Below are 14,597 nucleotides of genomic sequence, written 5' to 3' on the forward strand. Positions count from 1 at the left end.
CCTTTCCTGACTTAAGAGTCCTCAGATAGTGCCAATACAGATAAGGGTTTCTCAAATAGTAGCATGCAGCCTCTCTTGCTGGCAGCTGTCAAAGTAAACCTTGGGATTAGAGCGGATTATAACAGATTTAAAGGTAAAATACTCACTTTGATAAAATATTTTGAGAATGGATTTTTTGTTCTAGTTTTGGAGTAAAAAAAAAAAACAAACCAAACCAAACCAAAAACACTATATTTAGTATCCTAAGTAACTTAGACCTTTATCTAGTGCATGGAATTAGTGTGGTATGAAAAACATATTTTTAGACTGAAAAAATCAATACTAAGGACTTGAGATCTATGCTACAGACATCTTAGCTTTTTTGCTTCAGATAAGTCTTAGTCTGGTTTTACAAACTGCCCATGTGTTATCGCTCAAAGCAAACCTTTCCAATTAGCTTCACCCAAAAAGAATATAGTCTGTGCAGTCACCAACCAGTCCACAATCCAAACAAAATGTGGTAAGAGGGTAGGGTCAAGCAATTCACTTCAAAGCCACATTCCTATTCAAACTAACATGTTAGTGTGGATGCACACTGATTTTCCTGGGATGCAATGTTAAGAAAGATACTGAGGGGAAAAAAAAATAAAATAAAATAAAATAAAATAAAATAAAATAAAATAAAATAAAATAAAATAAAATAAAATAAAATAAAATAAAATAAAATAAAATAAAAAAGCAACCTTGATTGAACTGCATCTTTTTACACACTTGGCAGCAGGCTGTGAGACAACTTTGTTCCTCAAGAATCTATTTCAGCTTTTAATCAGCTTAGTTTTGTCTCATATATAACTATGTTTAAAATAAAATTTAATCACTGGTAAAAAAGAGTACTATTAAAAAGACTGGAAGTGCAAATTCTTTGACAAGAAAGGTTTGGGATTCCATATTAGGTTTTCACACTAATGGGACACTGTCTTTCATTTTTTTGGTCGATGAAGAGGTTTTTAATCTAGTGATGAATTACTCAGGATGTAGTCTGGATGTGTCTTGGGATGTGTCTCTAAACTAGGATAACATTTCCTGCTGTAGGCTGAAATAGCTAACAGATTTATATTGTCAGAAAACCATCACAGATTTAAGAACTGTAGTTCTAATTTTGGCATGTTAACCTGCCCTGTGTGGGCCAAAAGCAACATCACCTTTAATTGACTGGATAGCTGGATCACTTTTAAGTGCTTTTTTTATTTTAGAATGTTATTGTACCTGGAACAATGAAAGCTTCACATAGAACAAAACATGATTTTTTTAGTATTAATCATTAATTATTTTAATTATATGTCTGTGTGTAAAGGATCTCCTATTGGACCACAAAATCAAACCCTGTTTGTTTTGTTGTTGTTGTTTTGTTTTGTTTTGTTTTGTTTTGTTTTTCTGAATATTAAAAAAGAAACCACAGTTAAAATCCCTTGCTTCATGAGATTCACTGGATGAATACTGCCTAGATGAGTAGTCTGGACAGGACTTGACAGTCTCTCAGGAAGCAAGGATCAAAATATCATGAACACACAGATATACACATCTGCTAAAAGCATCTTTGTATTTCTGATTCTCCTTCCTTCCCTCTCCTCACAACTGCTTGATATACGAACAGTAGGTTTTAGAAGACCTCATAATTGACAGGCTGAGTGTGAGTATTTAATTTGTAAGTTGCTTTTGAGGTTCTCTGTTTTACAAATCTATAGTACACACTTTTTTTTTTTTTTTCCTTTCAAAGGACATAGTCGCAGTCTTCCCAAACTTCTTTGAGTATGTTAGGTAACAATGTGTATAAAAAACTGTCCTTTAAGTCCAAATTTCTAGGTTCATTTTCACAAAACTAGAACAAGCTTTCAATGCTAATTTGCATTAGCAAATAGTCTAAGAATGAGATGCTTTCTCACCTTTTCTGTTCTATTTAATTGTTCAGGACACCACGAGAAGTGATGTTTTATGCAGTGAAACTTTAGGATGCAGAACAGAAGAAGCAATTATTTTTAATCTTTTTCATCCACTTAAAGTGTATTTTGAAATACTTGTGTTGTCAGCCAACCCAACAGATGATGTTTAAAAACTTCAAAGTACAATTTCCAGATCTTAATACAGAGGAGTCACTGAACTAACTGAAGAAAAATGGCTTGTTAATTTTAAAGTCGTAATGATTTTAAATTACACGTCATGTAGAATTAATTTTTCATTACTGTTTCAACAACACATAAGTAGACTAGAACTATCTGTGACCAAAGCGACTTGTTCAAAAAATAGAACTGTTTGTTAATGGCCACAGAAATAAAAGAGTGTTTACTGCTCTTTGTGAGTTTTTTACTGTAGTCATGATGTTCAATTTATATAGTCAGAAAAAACTTTTGGGTCACAATACACCTTCTTAGGGTGTGTGTCAAGGGCTTGTCTGTCTGAAAACGAATCTGACTTCTCTACCTATGAAAGTTAGTACAATGAGATTTTATGCTTAAATAAAGCATAAAATGCCTAGAGATTTTATGCTTAAATAATTGCATTTATTCTGAAGCATTCCAAAAAGCATAATTTTGTTAGTCTTTCCTAAGACTGTATTCACTATTCCACATTCCCACTGAAAGTATTCTTTTCTTTTCTGTGAACACACTGAAAAATTATGAAATAAAATATAATGCAATGTTTATGAATCCTAATTTCCTACGATTATGGAAATTCACCATGCTAGATACTAGAAGACTAACTAGTCACACCAAAGCCCATATAATTTTCACCACTTAGCGGGATTGGACCTATTATAAAAGGCATCCAAGCAATCAAATTATTTTACACAACAAATTACACACAATAAATTATTTTACACAACAAAAACTTCATAAGCTATAAACTTAAGATAGCTTTTTGTCTGTTTAAACTTTCCTTGAATTGAAAGAAAATATGACATCCCTAGGAGACTAAGAACTCTCTTTGTGACATTTATCCAAAATTGTGGTGGCTGAAGGCTAAGTTCTCTCATTACCACTTTTTTAAACACTTTTTTTCTACCTCTCACCTCTATGGAAAGCTATGCCAGGAAAACACAAGTTTTCTTCTCTTATAGAAATATTTTTTGCCCTCCTGCTGCTGATTCTAGTACACATAAAGTTTCCGCTGAGCCGAGAACCCGTCACCATAACTTTATTACTAGTCAACCAAGGTTGGCACAGCAACTTGGGATATTACTGAAGCAATCTGCAGAAAGAGATTTAAATCTGTCCAATGAAAGTCTGAGGTCTCCATGGTTTAAACATTTTCTACATAGTTAACACTGTTGAAACTGTGGTTTGGGTAAGCAAAAGCCAGAGGAGTCAAAAGGGAAATTTTTGATAACTGTGAATCAGGAGGCTGCCTTCTGTCTGGTCAGAGACAGTAAGCTCAGTACTTATGCACATGACAATATACCTGATACCGCATCTGCCATGCATCACAGACTGGGCATCAAGATATATCATTTACAATGCAGTACACACAGCTAACCAGGATATATCTATCCCAAAAGAGATGTTTCACTTAAAATGACATAGTCCACAGGCTTAAGTATAAGCAAAAACATCTATACCTCACTGAGACAAAGAATGCTAGAAATTCATTTTGAGGGCTAAGCCCGTTACTAGATTCAGAGTGAAGACACGGTGTATTATCAGATGCTACAGAAACGTGAAATGCTCAGCTATGAAGGCTGGCATCTAGAGGATTAAGAATGAAGAATCACTATGGTACAAATGGTACTTCAGATTGTGTAACATGAAAAGTTACTTGAAAATATATGAAAAACAAGGACAGTGTTTTGATAGACACCAATATAGACTAACAGGAAAGCAAATAGGATTTGGTAGCACTGCCATTCTAAACGAGTGAATAGTTCATAACCTAAACAATAAACTAAACTAGGAGATTAAACAGATTTATAGATTCATCATAATGTACAATATACTTTAAAATTACAAGTATGGAAATTGTACTGAAGAATAAATGATATATATATATATATATGGAAGGAAATAAAAAACATAACTCAGAGCAGGTCATGACCTATGATTCTAAGGAATCGTTATTATGTGAGAAAAGTAGTAAATGTACAAGTAGCCCAGCACACTCCATGGAGAAACAGTGATTAGTTGTTTCATGCCATACTAGCAGATTAGGACAATGACTTCATTAGATGCATCAGCAAGAGTATAATCAGCAGTTTAAATTAAGTGATTATTCTCTCCCTACTCAGCACTTATTTGGGCACTACCGAACACTGTATTTTGTTTGGACTCCTCAAGACAAGACTGATACCAGCGAAGTGGAGCAAGTCAAGCAGAAAGCCTGGGATATTGTTAAGGAGTTAGAGGACAGGAGGCAGAGGAAACTGGGATTTTTATCCTACAGAAGTGTAAGGAGGGAATTGCAGTGCTTCACTACCTAAGGGGAGTTATGAGAAAAATAAGCCGTACCTTTTAAGAGGTACATCACAAAAGGTAAGTAGCAATGATGACAAGTTGCAATACAGGAAATTATGAGTGAAAACAAGAAAAAAAATGGAACAAGTTGCACAGAAAGGACAAAAATCTCCATGGATGGAGGGCAAGGCCATAAGCAACTTCATATCTGAAGGCAGCCTGTCATTGAGCAGGAGACCAGGCTCAATCTCACAGGCCATGACCCTATATTACTCTGTCCTTACAGAACACTCCCAGCTGTCTCTCAAGGCAGCAAAGGATGCCATCCTCAGCATCTGTTGTATCCAGCATGCCCTGCTCTGCCTTGTACTCTTTAGAGATACAACATCTACAGAGATGTGCGGATCTGTTATTTTGGCTATCCTGAATTCTGAAAATAGAAAGTTAATGTATCTGATACACATACAAACAACAAGTACCCTCAATTAGTTCTCCTCCATTTACATTCCCACCACTGTAAACATCATGCTTCTTTTCAGGTGAGGAGGAGGAGAAGAGAGAGGGTGCAGGGGGCCATGTAAGAACATAAATACTTACCTGAAGAAAGGTAACCACCTGGTCCATTCCACCGGAATACTGGATCAATCAATTCTGAGTTTCTCAAATGATTTGTAACACATAAAATACGTGGACTGTTGTGATCCAGCTTGACATAAACTTTCACTGAAATAAGTTTATTATCATTAGCATAAGATATTTACCAATGCTATCCTAACACTGCGCTATACAATTTTAACACGGTATCTCACAGGTGATCTTGAATGGAGTTCTAATTTTGGCACTGCTCCTGTTGTCTCTACATCAAAATGATATATATATATAAATAGAGAGCAATTTTGTTTTCTCTGGACAATAACATTAAGAGAATTATTTCTAGCTCTAGGTATATCTGGCTGTGTAAACAAGAACCACAGTGCACTGTAACATCCTTCTGAGTGGAGTATGTCTCAGCAGGCTCTTATAAGCATGGACTTCTGCAGTTTTCTGTCTGACTTGGTGTCTAACACATATGGAGAGAGTAGAGATGCAACCTGCTAATCCAGGGCACTCGGAAGCTTGCTGTTTACTTTCTATTCTCAATTGCCTTTTACCAATGTGCTACATACATGCATATATATAAATATACATATATATATTTATATTTTTCTTAAAAAGTGGTTTTAGTGCTGTACCTCAATAAATGGTGAGCTATTTTTCAATTCAGAGATAATGATTTAGGAAGCAAACTAAGTAAAGTAAGGATGTACTTAGTCTTTTCCTCCAGTAAAGCAGGTGTGCATGTCATATGAGATTTGCAGTGTGCAGGTGCTTCCAGATCTTTAATTGCTTCTAAAAAATTCAAGATTGGTGTGGACATAATCACTCCCATAATATACATGATTTCAGTGTACAATTTGTTTTATCTCCCTTCCTACCAACATTCTGCAAAGCATTTGTGTTCTTTAGATGCTAGATACTTATGCTGAACTTGAACGTATCAGGCTATCCTAAAGCCATTGAAAAGCTACAATTAGTAGAAAACCACCGCCATTACTGCATTGTGGTTTACAGAATCTGACTAATAAGTAAAACAGAATCAAATAATAAATTACTATTTATTTTACCACTCACTATTTCAGATTCCCTGCAGGTGGAAAGCAGTTTAGCTATTTGTTGCAGGAAGGGATTAACATTCATAAAAACGGTTTCCACTTTCCCATTATGGCAACTGGCGGCAATAGCACCAGTTTTCTCTCCCCTTCAAGAATGGTTGTTTCCTTTCATTAAAGAAAAGTCACTTATATTCACAACATTAAGTTGCTTAAACAGAATACAGACTTAGATATTAACATTTAATATAGAAAAAATAAATTTATAATTTTGATAGTCTTAAGAACAGGGGATATGTCCATCCTGGCTAATAATTCTCTTGTTACAGTAGTTTCTGTTGCAGAAAACAGAAGAGAATCTTTTTAATTTACAGTAGCATATCATGGAAATAATTGTCATTTACAGGTGCAATTTCAGTTTTTAATCCAGAAGCATGTAAATTAATATGAACTCTACATATCAATGCAATTGCAGGTGTGCGGAGCATTTTTCATTGTAAATACTTAGTATTTTTCTCAAAATTTACTAACATACTGGTTTTAATAAGAGTCTACTGCAGAAAAATTATATAGATTGCATATCTCTCCCACCTTGTATTTTGTTTTTGATTTCCTCAAGTTGATTTTGCTTTGTCTTATAGCAATCTAAATATATTCATATATCCACAATAAAAAGTAACAAAATTGTGGTGTCATTATTACTGTGACTTGGCAAATGGTAAATTTTTCCCCACCACTGTAAATTTCCATGACAGCTTTGTAAACATATGTTGTGGGAACAATATAGCAGTAGGGGATCTGATAGAAAACAGTAACTGATAAAATATCTACCAGGTATAACTTTATTCTTCTTGCTTTTAAAATAAAGTCTTACATTTTTAATCAAAGTTGTTTTTTTTTTCTTAATTGCTCATATTCTTTCTGTTATAAAAATATAAATAGATCACTTTAGAAACTACTCCAAAAAAGAGCATTTATGTCAGGTATTTCAATAGTTCAGGATTTTAAGTGCAGCACTGTATTTAACCACATTTTGGTAGTCAAAACTCAAAATATGCCAAACATCTCATAGCAACACTGGAACCAAGTCTTGTATACTCACAATGGGTGTCAAAGAGAAGGTGTAAACAGTCTTTATTAATTCAAAATGGTTTAGAAACAGAGTTGAGAAAAACATTTTAATCTTGCCTTCTAACTTTCAAATTTCCCTTTTGCAGTTACATTATAGCCAAGTTTACAGACGTATGTCAGAATCAGAAGACTGAAAAACTAGACAAGAAGGATGAAATCTTCAGACCACTCAGAGCAACTATTTAATATTAATCATTGCATAATTTCATAATGTAAGCTACTATCAGAAACCTTTAAAAAGAAATTATTTTCCAGAAATCTTTTACCTTTCGACAAAAGCTAATACATCTAAGAATCTCCCCCTCCAAAAAAAAAATATCAAAAAATATATTTTACATTCTTCTTATAAAACAAAAATTTTGGAGATTATTTGTGGGTATTCACACTGCTGAACATGTTTACAAAAAAGGTGCAGAACTCCGGGAGCTAGCCAGTGGTATAGGTACAAAGATGTTATCTCAGTCAGGTAAGTTTGATTATCCAGTATGGTGCTGCCCAGCTATAATACAGCATCTGCCTGATACGAATATATTGTCTTTCATTCTGGTGCTAGTTCAAATAGAAGAAACTTGACCCTTTCTCCACCTGGAATTTAAATGCAACAGTGGAAAAAGGGGAAGGGAGAGAGAGTGAAGGAGATGGAGAGGGAGAGAGAAAGGGAGAGGTAGAGGGAGAGCAGAAGCTCCCAGTTTTTCTAGCTCTTAATACATCAAAAATGCTTTGTCTTACAGTACGTTTTATTTTGTTTACCTTTGAAAGGCTTGCTTTCATATGTTTTTGACATGTTTGTTCTGGATGCGAGAAAGGAAGAGAAATTAGGAAAATATTCCAGAAACTATGCTTGTTTCCTAACTGCCAGCAGTATGATGCAAGAAACAAGTGGGAAATTAAAGGACTGTACTTTCTGTAGGTGGAACTCACAGAGAGGAAAAAATATTACACAAGTTTCTGTATTCATCTCCATTTGCATTGAGTGAGAACAAGAATTTTCAAAGTTTTAACCACCAATTTGAAAGTGTAGCTCTCAATTTACATTTGAGCGCTATAATCACCAGACAACTGCCTCCATTAAGGATAGCTTTTTCTCCATCCAGAAGTTCTCTCATGAATCTGAAGAAACAGACACACGGGTTTGCTTAAAAAAAAAAAAAAAGAGAGAGAGAGAGAGAGAGAGAGAGACAGAGAGAGAGAAGTATTTGTCTAAAGACACTTCATCATTGAATTCCCAATTTTGTTTGATCTCCCTGTCTGACAAAAGTTATTCTGTGATCATAAACTGCTTTTTTTGTATGTCTCAGTCTGAAAAAATTAGTTGTGTTAACTTCCTATATGATAGTCAAGTTTGGAGGGATGTCCTGCATAGACCAATGTACATTTTCTAGAATTGGTCTTGGTTTTGTCTCAGTTTTGTTCTTCTTTCTTATACAGCAATAGCCCTGTTGAAACAAACATATTACTATTATCATACAGTAGAAAAAATGTTTTTTTTGGTGGTGGTGGTGGTTTTTTTTAATATATATATATATATTATACTGACTAGAGCTCATCATTTCTCAGTATGCTACTAGTAAAGCTGTAACTGTAAAACACAGATAGAAAAAACTATGGCGAAGAGTCTTATTAAAATCAGGCAATGTGCATTACAGAGACAGCAACACAAAAAGCATATGCCATGAGGAACTGCCTTTTTAATGTAATTTTCATATTTTCCAATAATTGTTTAATTTATTAAGAAAAGAAAATGATTATACTATATTCTGAAATTGGATGGATTTAATTTAATGAACAATTAATTCTTAACACTTCTTCATTTTTATTGTAGAACATAACATAAGCTTCAAGTCTCAGGTTCTGTGTACACAAAAAGTAAAATGAAGTGGGAATGCATACAGTGGAAGAAAGCAGTATTTCAGGGCAAAAGTCTTACAGACAGGATGAAGAATACAAAGAACATTGTTATTTTTATAACAATTATGGAAAAGAATTATCTATCTTGGTCTCATAAAAATTATAAAATAACTCTAATAAAACTACATTTCAATGGTAGAAATATGTGCTTTTATGACCTATTATTAAACATACATGTCAGTTCAGAACTGTAATTAATTAAACCATTTAAAACAATTAAACAACAGGTTACATGATGGAGAAGGGCATTTCTGTGGTAAAAAAAAAAAAAAAAAAAAAAAAAAAAAAAAGGTGTATTTTAATTGAAATTTGTTATGTTATGTTTAAAGAAAAGTACCTGGAAATACGATGGATCCCACTATTTTTAAGCTATTGTGTCTTGGCCCTGCACTTCTTAAAAATCCCTGTGAGGTTTGAACTGTTAAAAGATAAAACAATGACATTAATACAACACTCAGTTTCTCTCAAGAAGCCAACAGCATACTTCAGGCAATCTAAACCCTTTAATAGACTTGTTCTTCAACAGATTTAGTAACTGTCTAATGTCTTATGCAAGGCCTGTTCCTCAATAAGGCAACAAAAAGAAATTACCAAGGTTTGATCTAGAAGAGCATTCCAAACAACACTTAAGTTTAGGCTTAGCTTTAAACATATTTGTAAGTTTTACAAAAGAACGGTCACGTTTTAAATTAAGGCTGTCCATTATGAGGATAGTGGGGTTAGGTGCTGTCCAAAATTGGGCCTAAAACTAAACTGCATGCACACCATGTCAATCAATCTGTATAGTGACAATTAACGAAGTAATGAGCTTGGGTTCCATTATTGTGATTTCCCTAATTTCCCCATTAAATTTAAATACAATGGGTTTTATGGCTATTTTAATTTGCATTTCTTTTATTTTAAATAGAGATTTAAAAAACCTGCATAACAATTGAAAAGCTTTGCAAAGCACACAAGGCTTCTGAAAGAAAACTGTAAAGAAGTATCTTTCAGTGGGTAGTATCAGGTGGGCGTTCTCGTGCAAGTCACATCTGAGTTTCTTTTACAGATTTTCCGGATACACAGAATTTAAGGCAGCAGAAAGCGACCAGTGGCTAGCAGACCTCTCAGGATTTTGCGTTCTTTGTCTCCACCTCCCGTTTGGAAAGAACATGGGTTACTGTAAATTAAGTTACGGTTCTGATTTCTAGTTCTTTAGAAATCTGGGAAAGGAAGTAAGTAACATAGGAATCTAAAGTCTTGAACACAAAAGATGGCAATAAAATACCAAACATGTAATTAGCAACTATTTTACAAAGATGGACTAAAGACTAAATAGTTATGTGGCACCAGATCAGTGTTTGCTGCTAACAGGTTCAACAGTCACCAGGCAACAAACAGTCGGGTAAATTCATTTTAGATTAAGGCATTTGTTGAGGCACAAAAAAGATGTTTTGATTTACCTTGACTTGAGCAATAACAGGAAATTATCAATTCACCCCATCTATTATAAAGCTGGTAATTGTATTCCTCTACCATACAGTGTTGCTATAGAAAACAGAAGCAAGGCAGGCTCTCTAGCTGTCAGGTAGAGATAAGTTGAAAGAACTGCCTATACTCATCCTTTGAGAATATAAGCAGAATATTCTATTCAAAAAACTTAGGGAGCAGTAAGAAATAAAACTGTGCTGGAGGAAAAAAAAAAAAAAAAAAAAAAGGTGGATTACTGCGATTAAAAGTTTAATTTACTTCATAATATTTCTTCACTAAATACCACTTTTCAACTTTTTTGAGGAGCAAAAAACTTTTAATTAACTTCATTTTCTCCAAAGACCTCCAAGAAAGATTAGAGGGTTTTTATTAAAAAACAAAGTGGATTAAAATTTCCTCACTGGTATATTTATACTCTCTTCCATAATTCTGCTACACTGGTAAAAACAAAACTAAGTTTTCACTAAAATTCAGCTCACAGAAGAACATGATCTGATTCTCCATGGGCAAATATCAGCAGGTGCTTTTACTTCAATAAAAGTATACTAATTTATATTCAATTATAAATCCTACCTGAAACACAGTCTGTTTTGAAATTCTATCTGCCAATATTAACTGTCCACATGATCTCTATGTATCTAGAAAAGTTAAGCACTGCAAACTGACAACTCTTTTTATGGGATGTTTATGCACTAAGCAGAAGAGGAAAGTAGTATTTTTTTATTTCTTTATTTTTTACAATAATGATTTAAACCCAAAGATGGAGCTCTTGAACTGCTTATATGAGAAGAACTAGAAAAAGCTGAAGGAACAGAGTTAGTTACCGGAGGAAGATAATGTAAAACTACTGAAATAACTTTTTTTGATATCTTTAATGACATCACATGCTAGATTCTGAGATAGTCAGTTTATTTGCTCTTTCATGTGTATGTTTTTTGTTTGTTTGTTTGTTTTTGCAGAGCAGTCCTTTCAGTCAATAAATGTTTCTGTCCACATATGAATCTGAATCCTCAGACATTCTTTCCCTCACTTTCTGATACTTAAAATGCCTTTAAACATTTTTCAAACTGTTTTTCAGGTTAACCTACTTGAATTTCTTTGCTTTTCTCCTAATCACTTTAATTTAAATGGCACTTCCTGCACCAGTCTCTAGCACAAAAGAACTTCTCATTCTTACTCTCTATTTTAAGAGTGCTATGATCAGTTTAAACAGATGCTTATTATAGAAAAGAAGTATTAAGAGGTCATTATGTTCCACAGAAAGAGCAGCAAAAACAATAAAGGACAAAAGAAGTGCTTATACTGCATTTTAAAGACATTTAACGCACAACTACATCTCTCCAAATTGCAACTGCACTTAACAAGCAGTGGGAAAAGCTAAGGTTTGGGGGGTTGGGTTTTTGGGGGCTTTTTGAGAGTGAAACATAAATGTGGCTTCTTAATTAATTCCCCATGTAAATTTCTTAAGCATCCCAATACACTGGAAATGCATAGCAGAGCATGTGATTCTTCCTTGTATTGTACTTCTTACAGGTGTAATACAATGGGCGAGCAATGGCTACTTTTGCAGATGAAAACAGATAATGAAAAACAGTTATCTATCACTGTCTGATACAGGGAAATGGGGCAATTGCCCACAAGTCTGGGGTGATTCAAGCTTCTCGGCTGCCTGAAGAGCCATTCCAAACGAGTGGTTATTACTGGAATTCAAGGGCGTATTTGCCACATGAAGTATCTATGTTACTTGAGGATTCATCGGGCAACTTTAAGATCTTCTGGAGTTAAATTCAACAGCTTTACCGCTAACTTATGCCACGGAAGTAGGCCAAAGATTCCGCAGGGAGTTCAATTTAAGTGTAAAATGCTAACCTGCTCCAATGCATTTAAAATCTCCTTGGCTGAAGTATAAAGTCAATACAAAGAAGTAGTTAGCACCCAAAGCAAGAGAGAAATGAAAACCATGTATTGCTAAGGGGGAAATAGGAATAAAGCCTATTGGGTTGAAAAGTCTCAGCACCGTTTTGGAAGCAGTGGGCGACTTCACTTGCAGACCCCTAGCCCCTGCTCTAGGGGCATTACAGAGGCTGGTTAGATTAACGCTGACTGCACGAGCACAAATTCATATGCCCAGCGGGCCCAAACAGAACACTGCTCCCCCAGCGCTGAGTGCCATGTAAAGGAATTCTGCTGTTCCATAACATATTTTATTGCAAACCTTTTAGTCTTCAAATGAACGCTACGGAAGCAAAATTTGTCATCTTCAAAGTTAATTTGTCAGAAAATTCAATTTGGTCTGAAAAGCGCAGGAATTAGAGTTTGAAATGAGCCTTAAGGCTTAATCAATTTGCTAATTAATAAAAGACTATTGCTAGAATGTTCAATTGGCATATTTTCAATTCATTTATTTAGAAATGAAAATTATACAACGTGATAAAAAAGAGATTTATTTAAGTTATGGTAATTGCTAAAAGTTTTTTCAAAGTAATTATGTTTTAAGATAATTTTTGTAAAGAGGTTTCTGCACCAAAAGACGATATAAATAGCAGTGCTACTTACTTAAGTTATTTTTGCTCAATCATGCTAATAGTCAAGTGTTTTCCTATATCCAAGTATTTTAATTACATCTGGCATTTCCAAGCAGCCTATTGATGGTAAGTGTTATGCAGAAATATTACCATTTCTATTACTAGAAATATTAAAGTTATACAGGAAAAACTGAACTTCAGTTTCCAATCTGTCTCAGTGTGTTTAACCCTTTTGAAAAAAAAAGCCTATAATACATAAAGTATACTATGCTTTTTCATGATCTATATTACGTTTTTCAAGTCAGACTTTATATTTCCCCTCTGAGAGTTACACCACTAAAACATTTTATAATTTGGAATAAAAAGTTCATTTTTAACTAATTTTAAGTTTCCCTTATTGTGAAGCTAGCGAAAGTTAAATATTTTATCCCGTCAGATGACTTAGGCAAGTCAAATATAATTTAGGCATTTTAAGAAACATGCTCCACTTTGTCCTCCAAGAGTTTCATTATTCACGTATGGAGAAACACACCAGCCCAAACTGCAATCATTAGAAAAAAATAAATAAAAATAAAAATAAAAAATAAAATGAAGAAGTGTATATTCTTTACATCAAACTAAACTCAGACTATATTAATAACTCCCCAATGCAACAAAATTAAATGTCTATTTTGGAGCTGATAATGTATATTATGCCTATTAAAACCTAGGGCAGAAGAAATAATACGACAGCAGTGTTTTCCAGTGATTGTACACTGAAATACTGCAAATGATTTTCCCCGTTTCTTTCTTTTTTTTTCTTTTTTTTTTTTTTTTTTTTTTTTTTTTCCAGAGCAGGACTTTGAGCTCCACCCTTAACCTCGTTGATGGAAAAGGCCTTATAAATGAATTAGTGAAGCTTGATCATAACTAGATTGGCAAATAAAAAGATCTGGCACGTATGCATAATAATGTACAAATTAAATCAGCTAATGTAATACTACCAGAAAGCCTAAGTGATTTACTACGTTCAAATTTCCAAACCTCACAAAGAACCAGAGAGTGGCATTTCGGGGCAATCCCAGCCCTAGGGTCGAGGCTGTACAACCGAATTTCCCCATCTGCCTCAGCTGACAGCTGCAATCTCGCAGGGCGAGCAGCCCATCAGCAGTATTACACCAGAGACGTGCCACCTCGGCATCCCGCTGCAGAGCTATTTCAGTTCCTCGGAGCTTTCGGCACGGAGATGCAGCTCTCTCGGCTCAGTACCGAGGCTACCAACTATTCACCGCCTTACCAGCTTGCCTAAGGTGTTGCCTATGGTTATATGGCCTGCCTATGGTGTTGCCTATGGTTATAACCCGCACCGCCTCCCCACACGGGGCCGGGCCGCGCGGTACCTGCGGGGGCCGCCTGCAGCAGGACGAGGAGGAGCCCGAGGCGGAGGCGGCCCCGGGCCCCCGGCCGCCCCACGCCGCCCATGGCCGCTGCCCCGGTGCCGCTGCCCGGCGGCC

The 14,597-nt window shown here is 35.0% G+C and overlaps 1 protein-coding gene across 1 annotated transcript in view; it reads right to left on the reverse strand.

Annotated features, from left to right (window-relative positions):
- ZPBP (zona pellucida binding protein) overlaps positions 1–14,565 on the reverse strand; it is a 28,760-nt gene extending 14,195 nt beyond the window's left edge. The window contains exons 1-2 of the mRNA XM_035316368.1: positions 14,484–14,565; positions 5,019–5,144 (exon numbers count right to left, since the gene is read on the reverse strand). Of these exons, the coding sequence (XP_035172259.1) occupies positions 5,019–5,144; positions 14,484–14,565 (208 nt within the window). The remainder of the gene's footprint in view (positions 1–5,018; positions 5,145–14,483) is intronic.
- Positions 14,566–14,597: the final 32 nt, after the last annotated feature.

This window comes from Oxyura jamaicensis, chromosome 2 (genome assembly GCF_011077185.1).
Source record: "Oxyura jamaicensis isolate SHBP4307 breed ruddy duck chromosome 2, BPBGC_Ojam_1.0, whole genome shotgun sequence".
In the NCBI taxonomy this organism is placed as follows: domain Eukaryota; kingdom Metazoa; phylum Chordata; class Aves; order Anseriformes; family Anatidae; genus Oxyura; species Oxyura jamaicensis.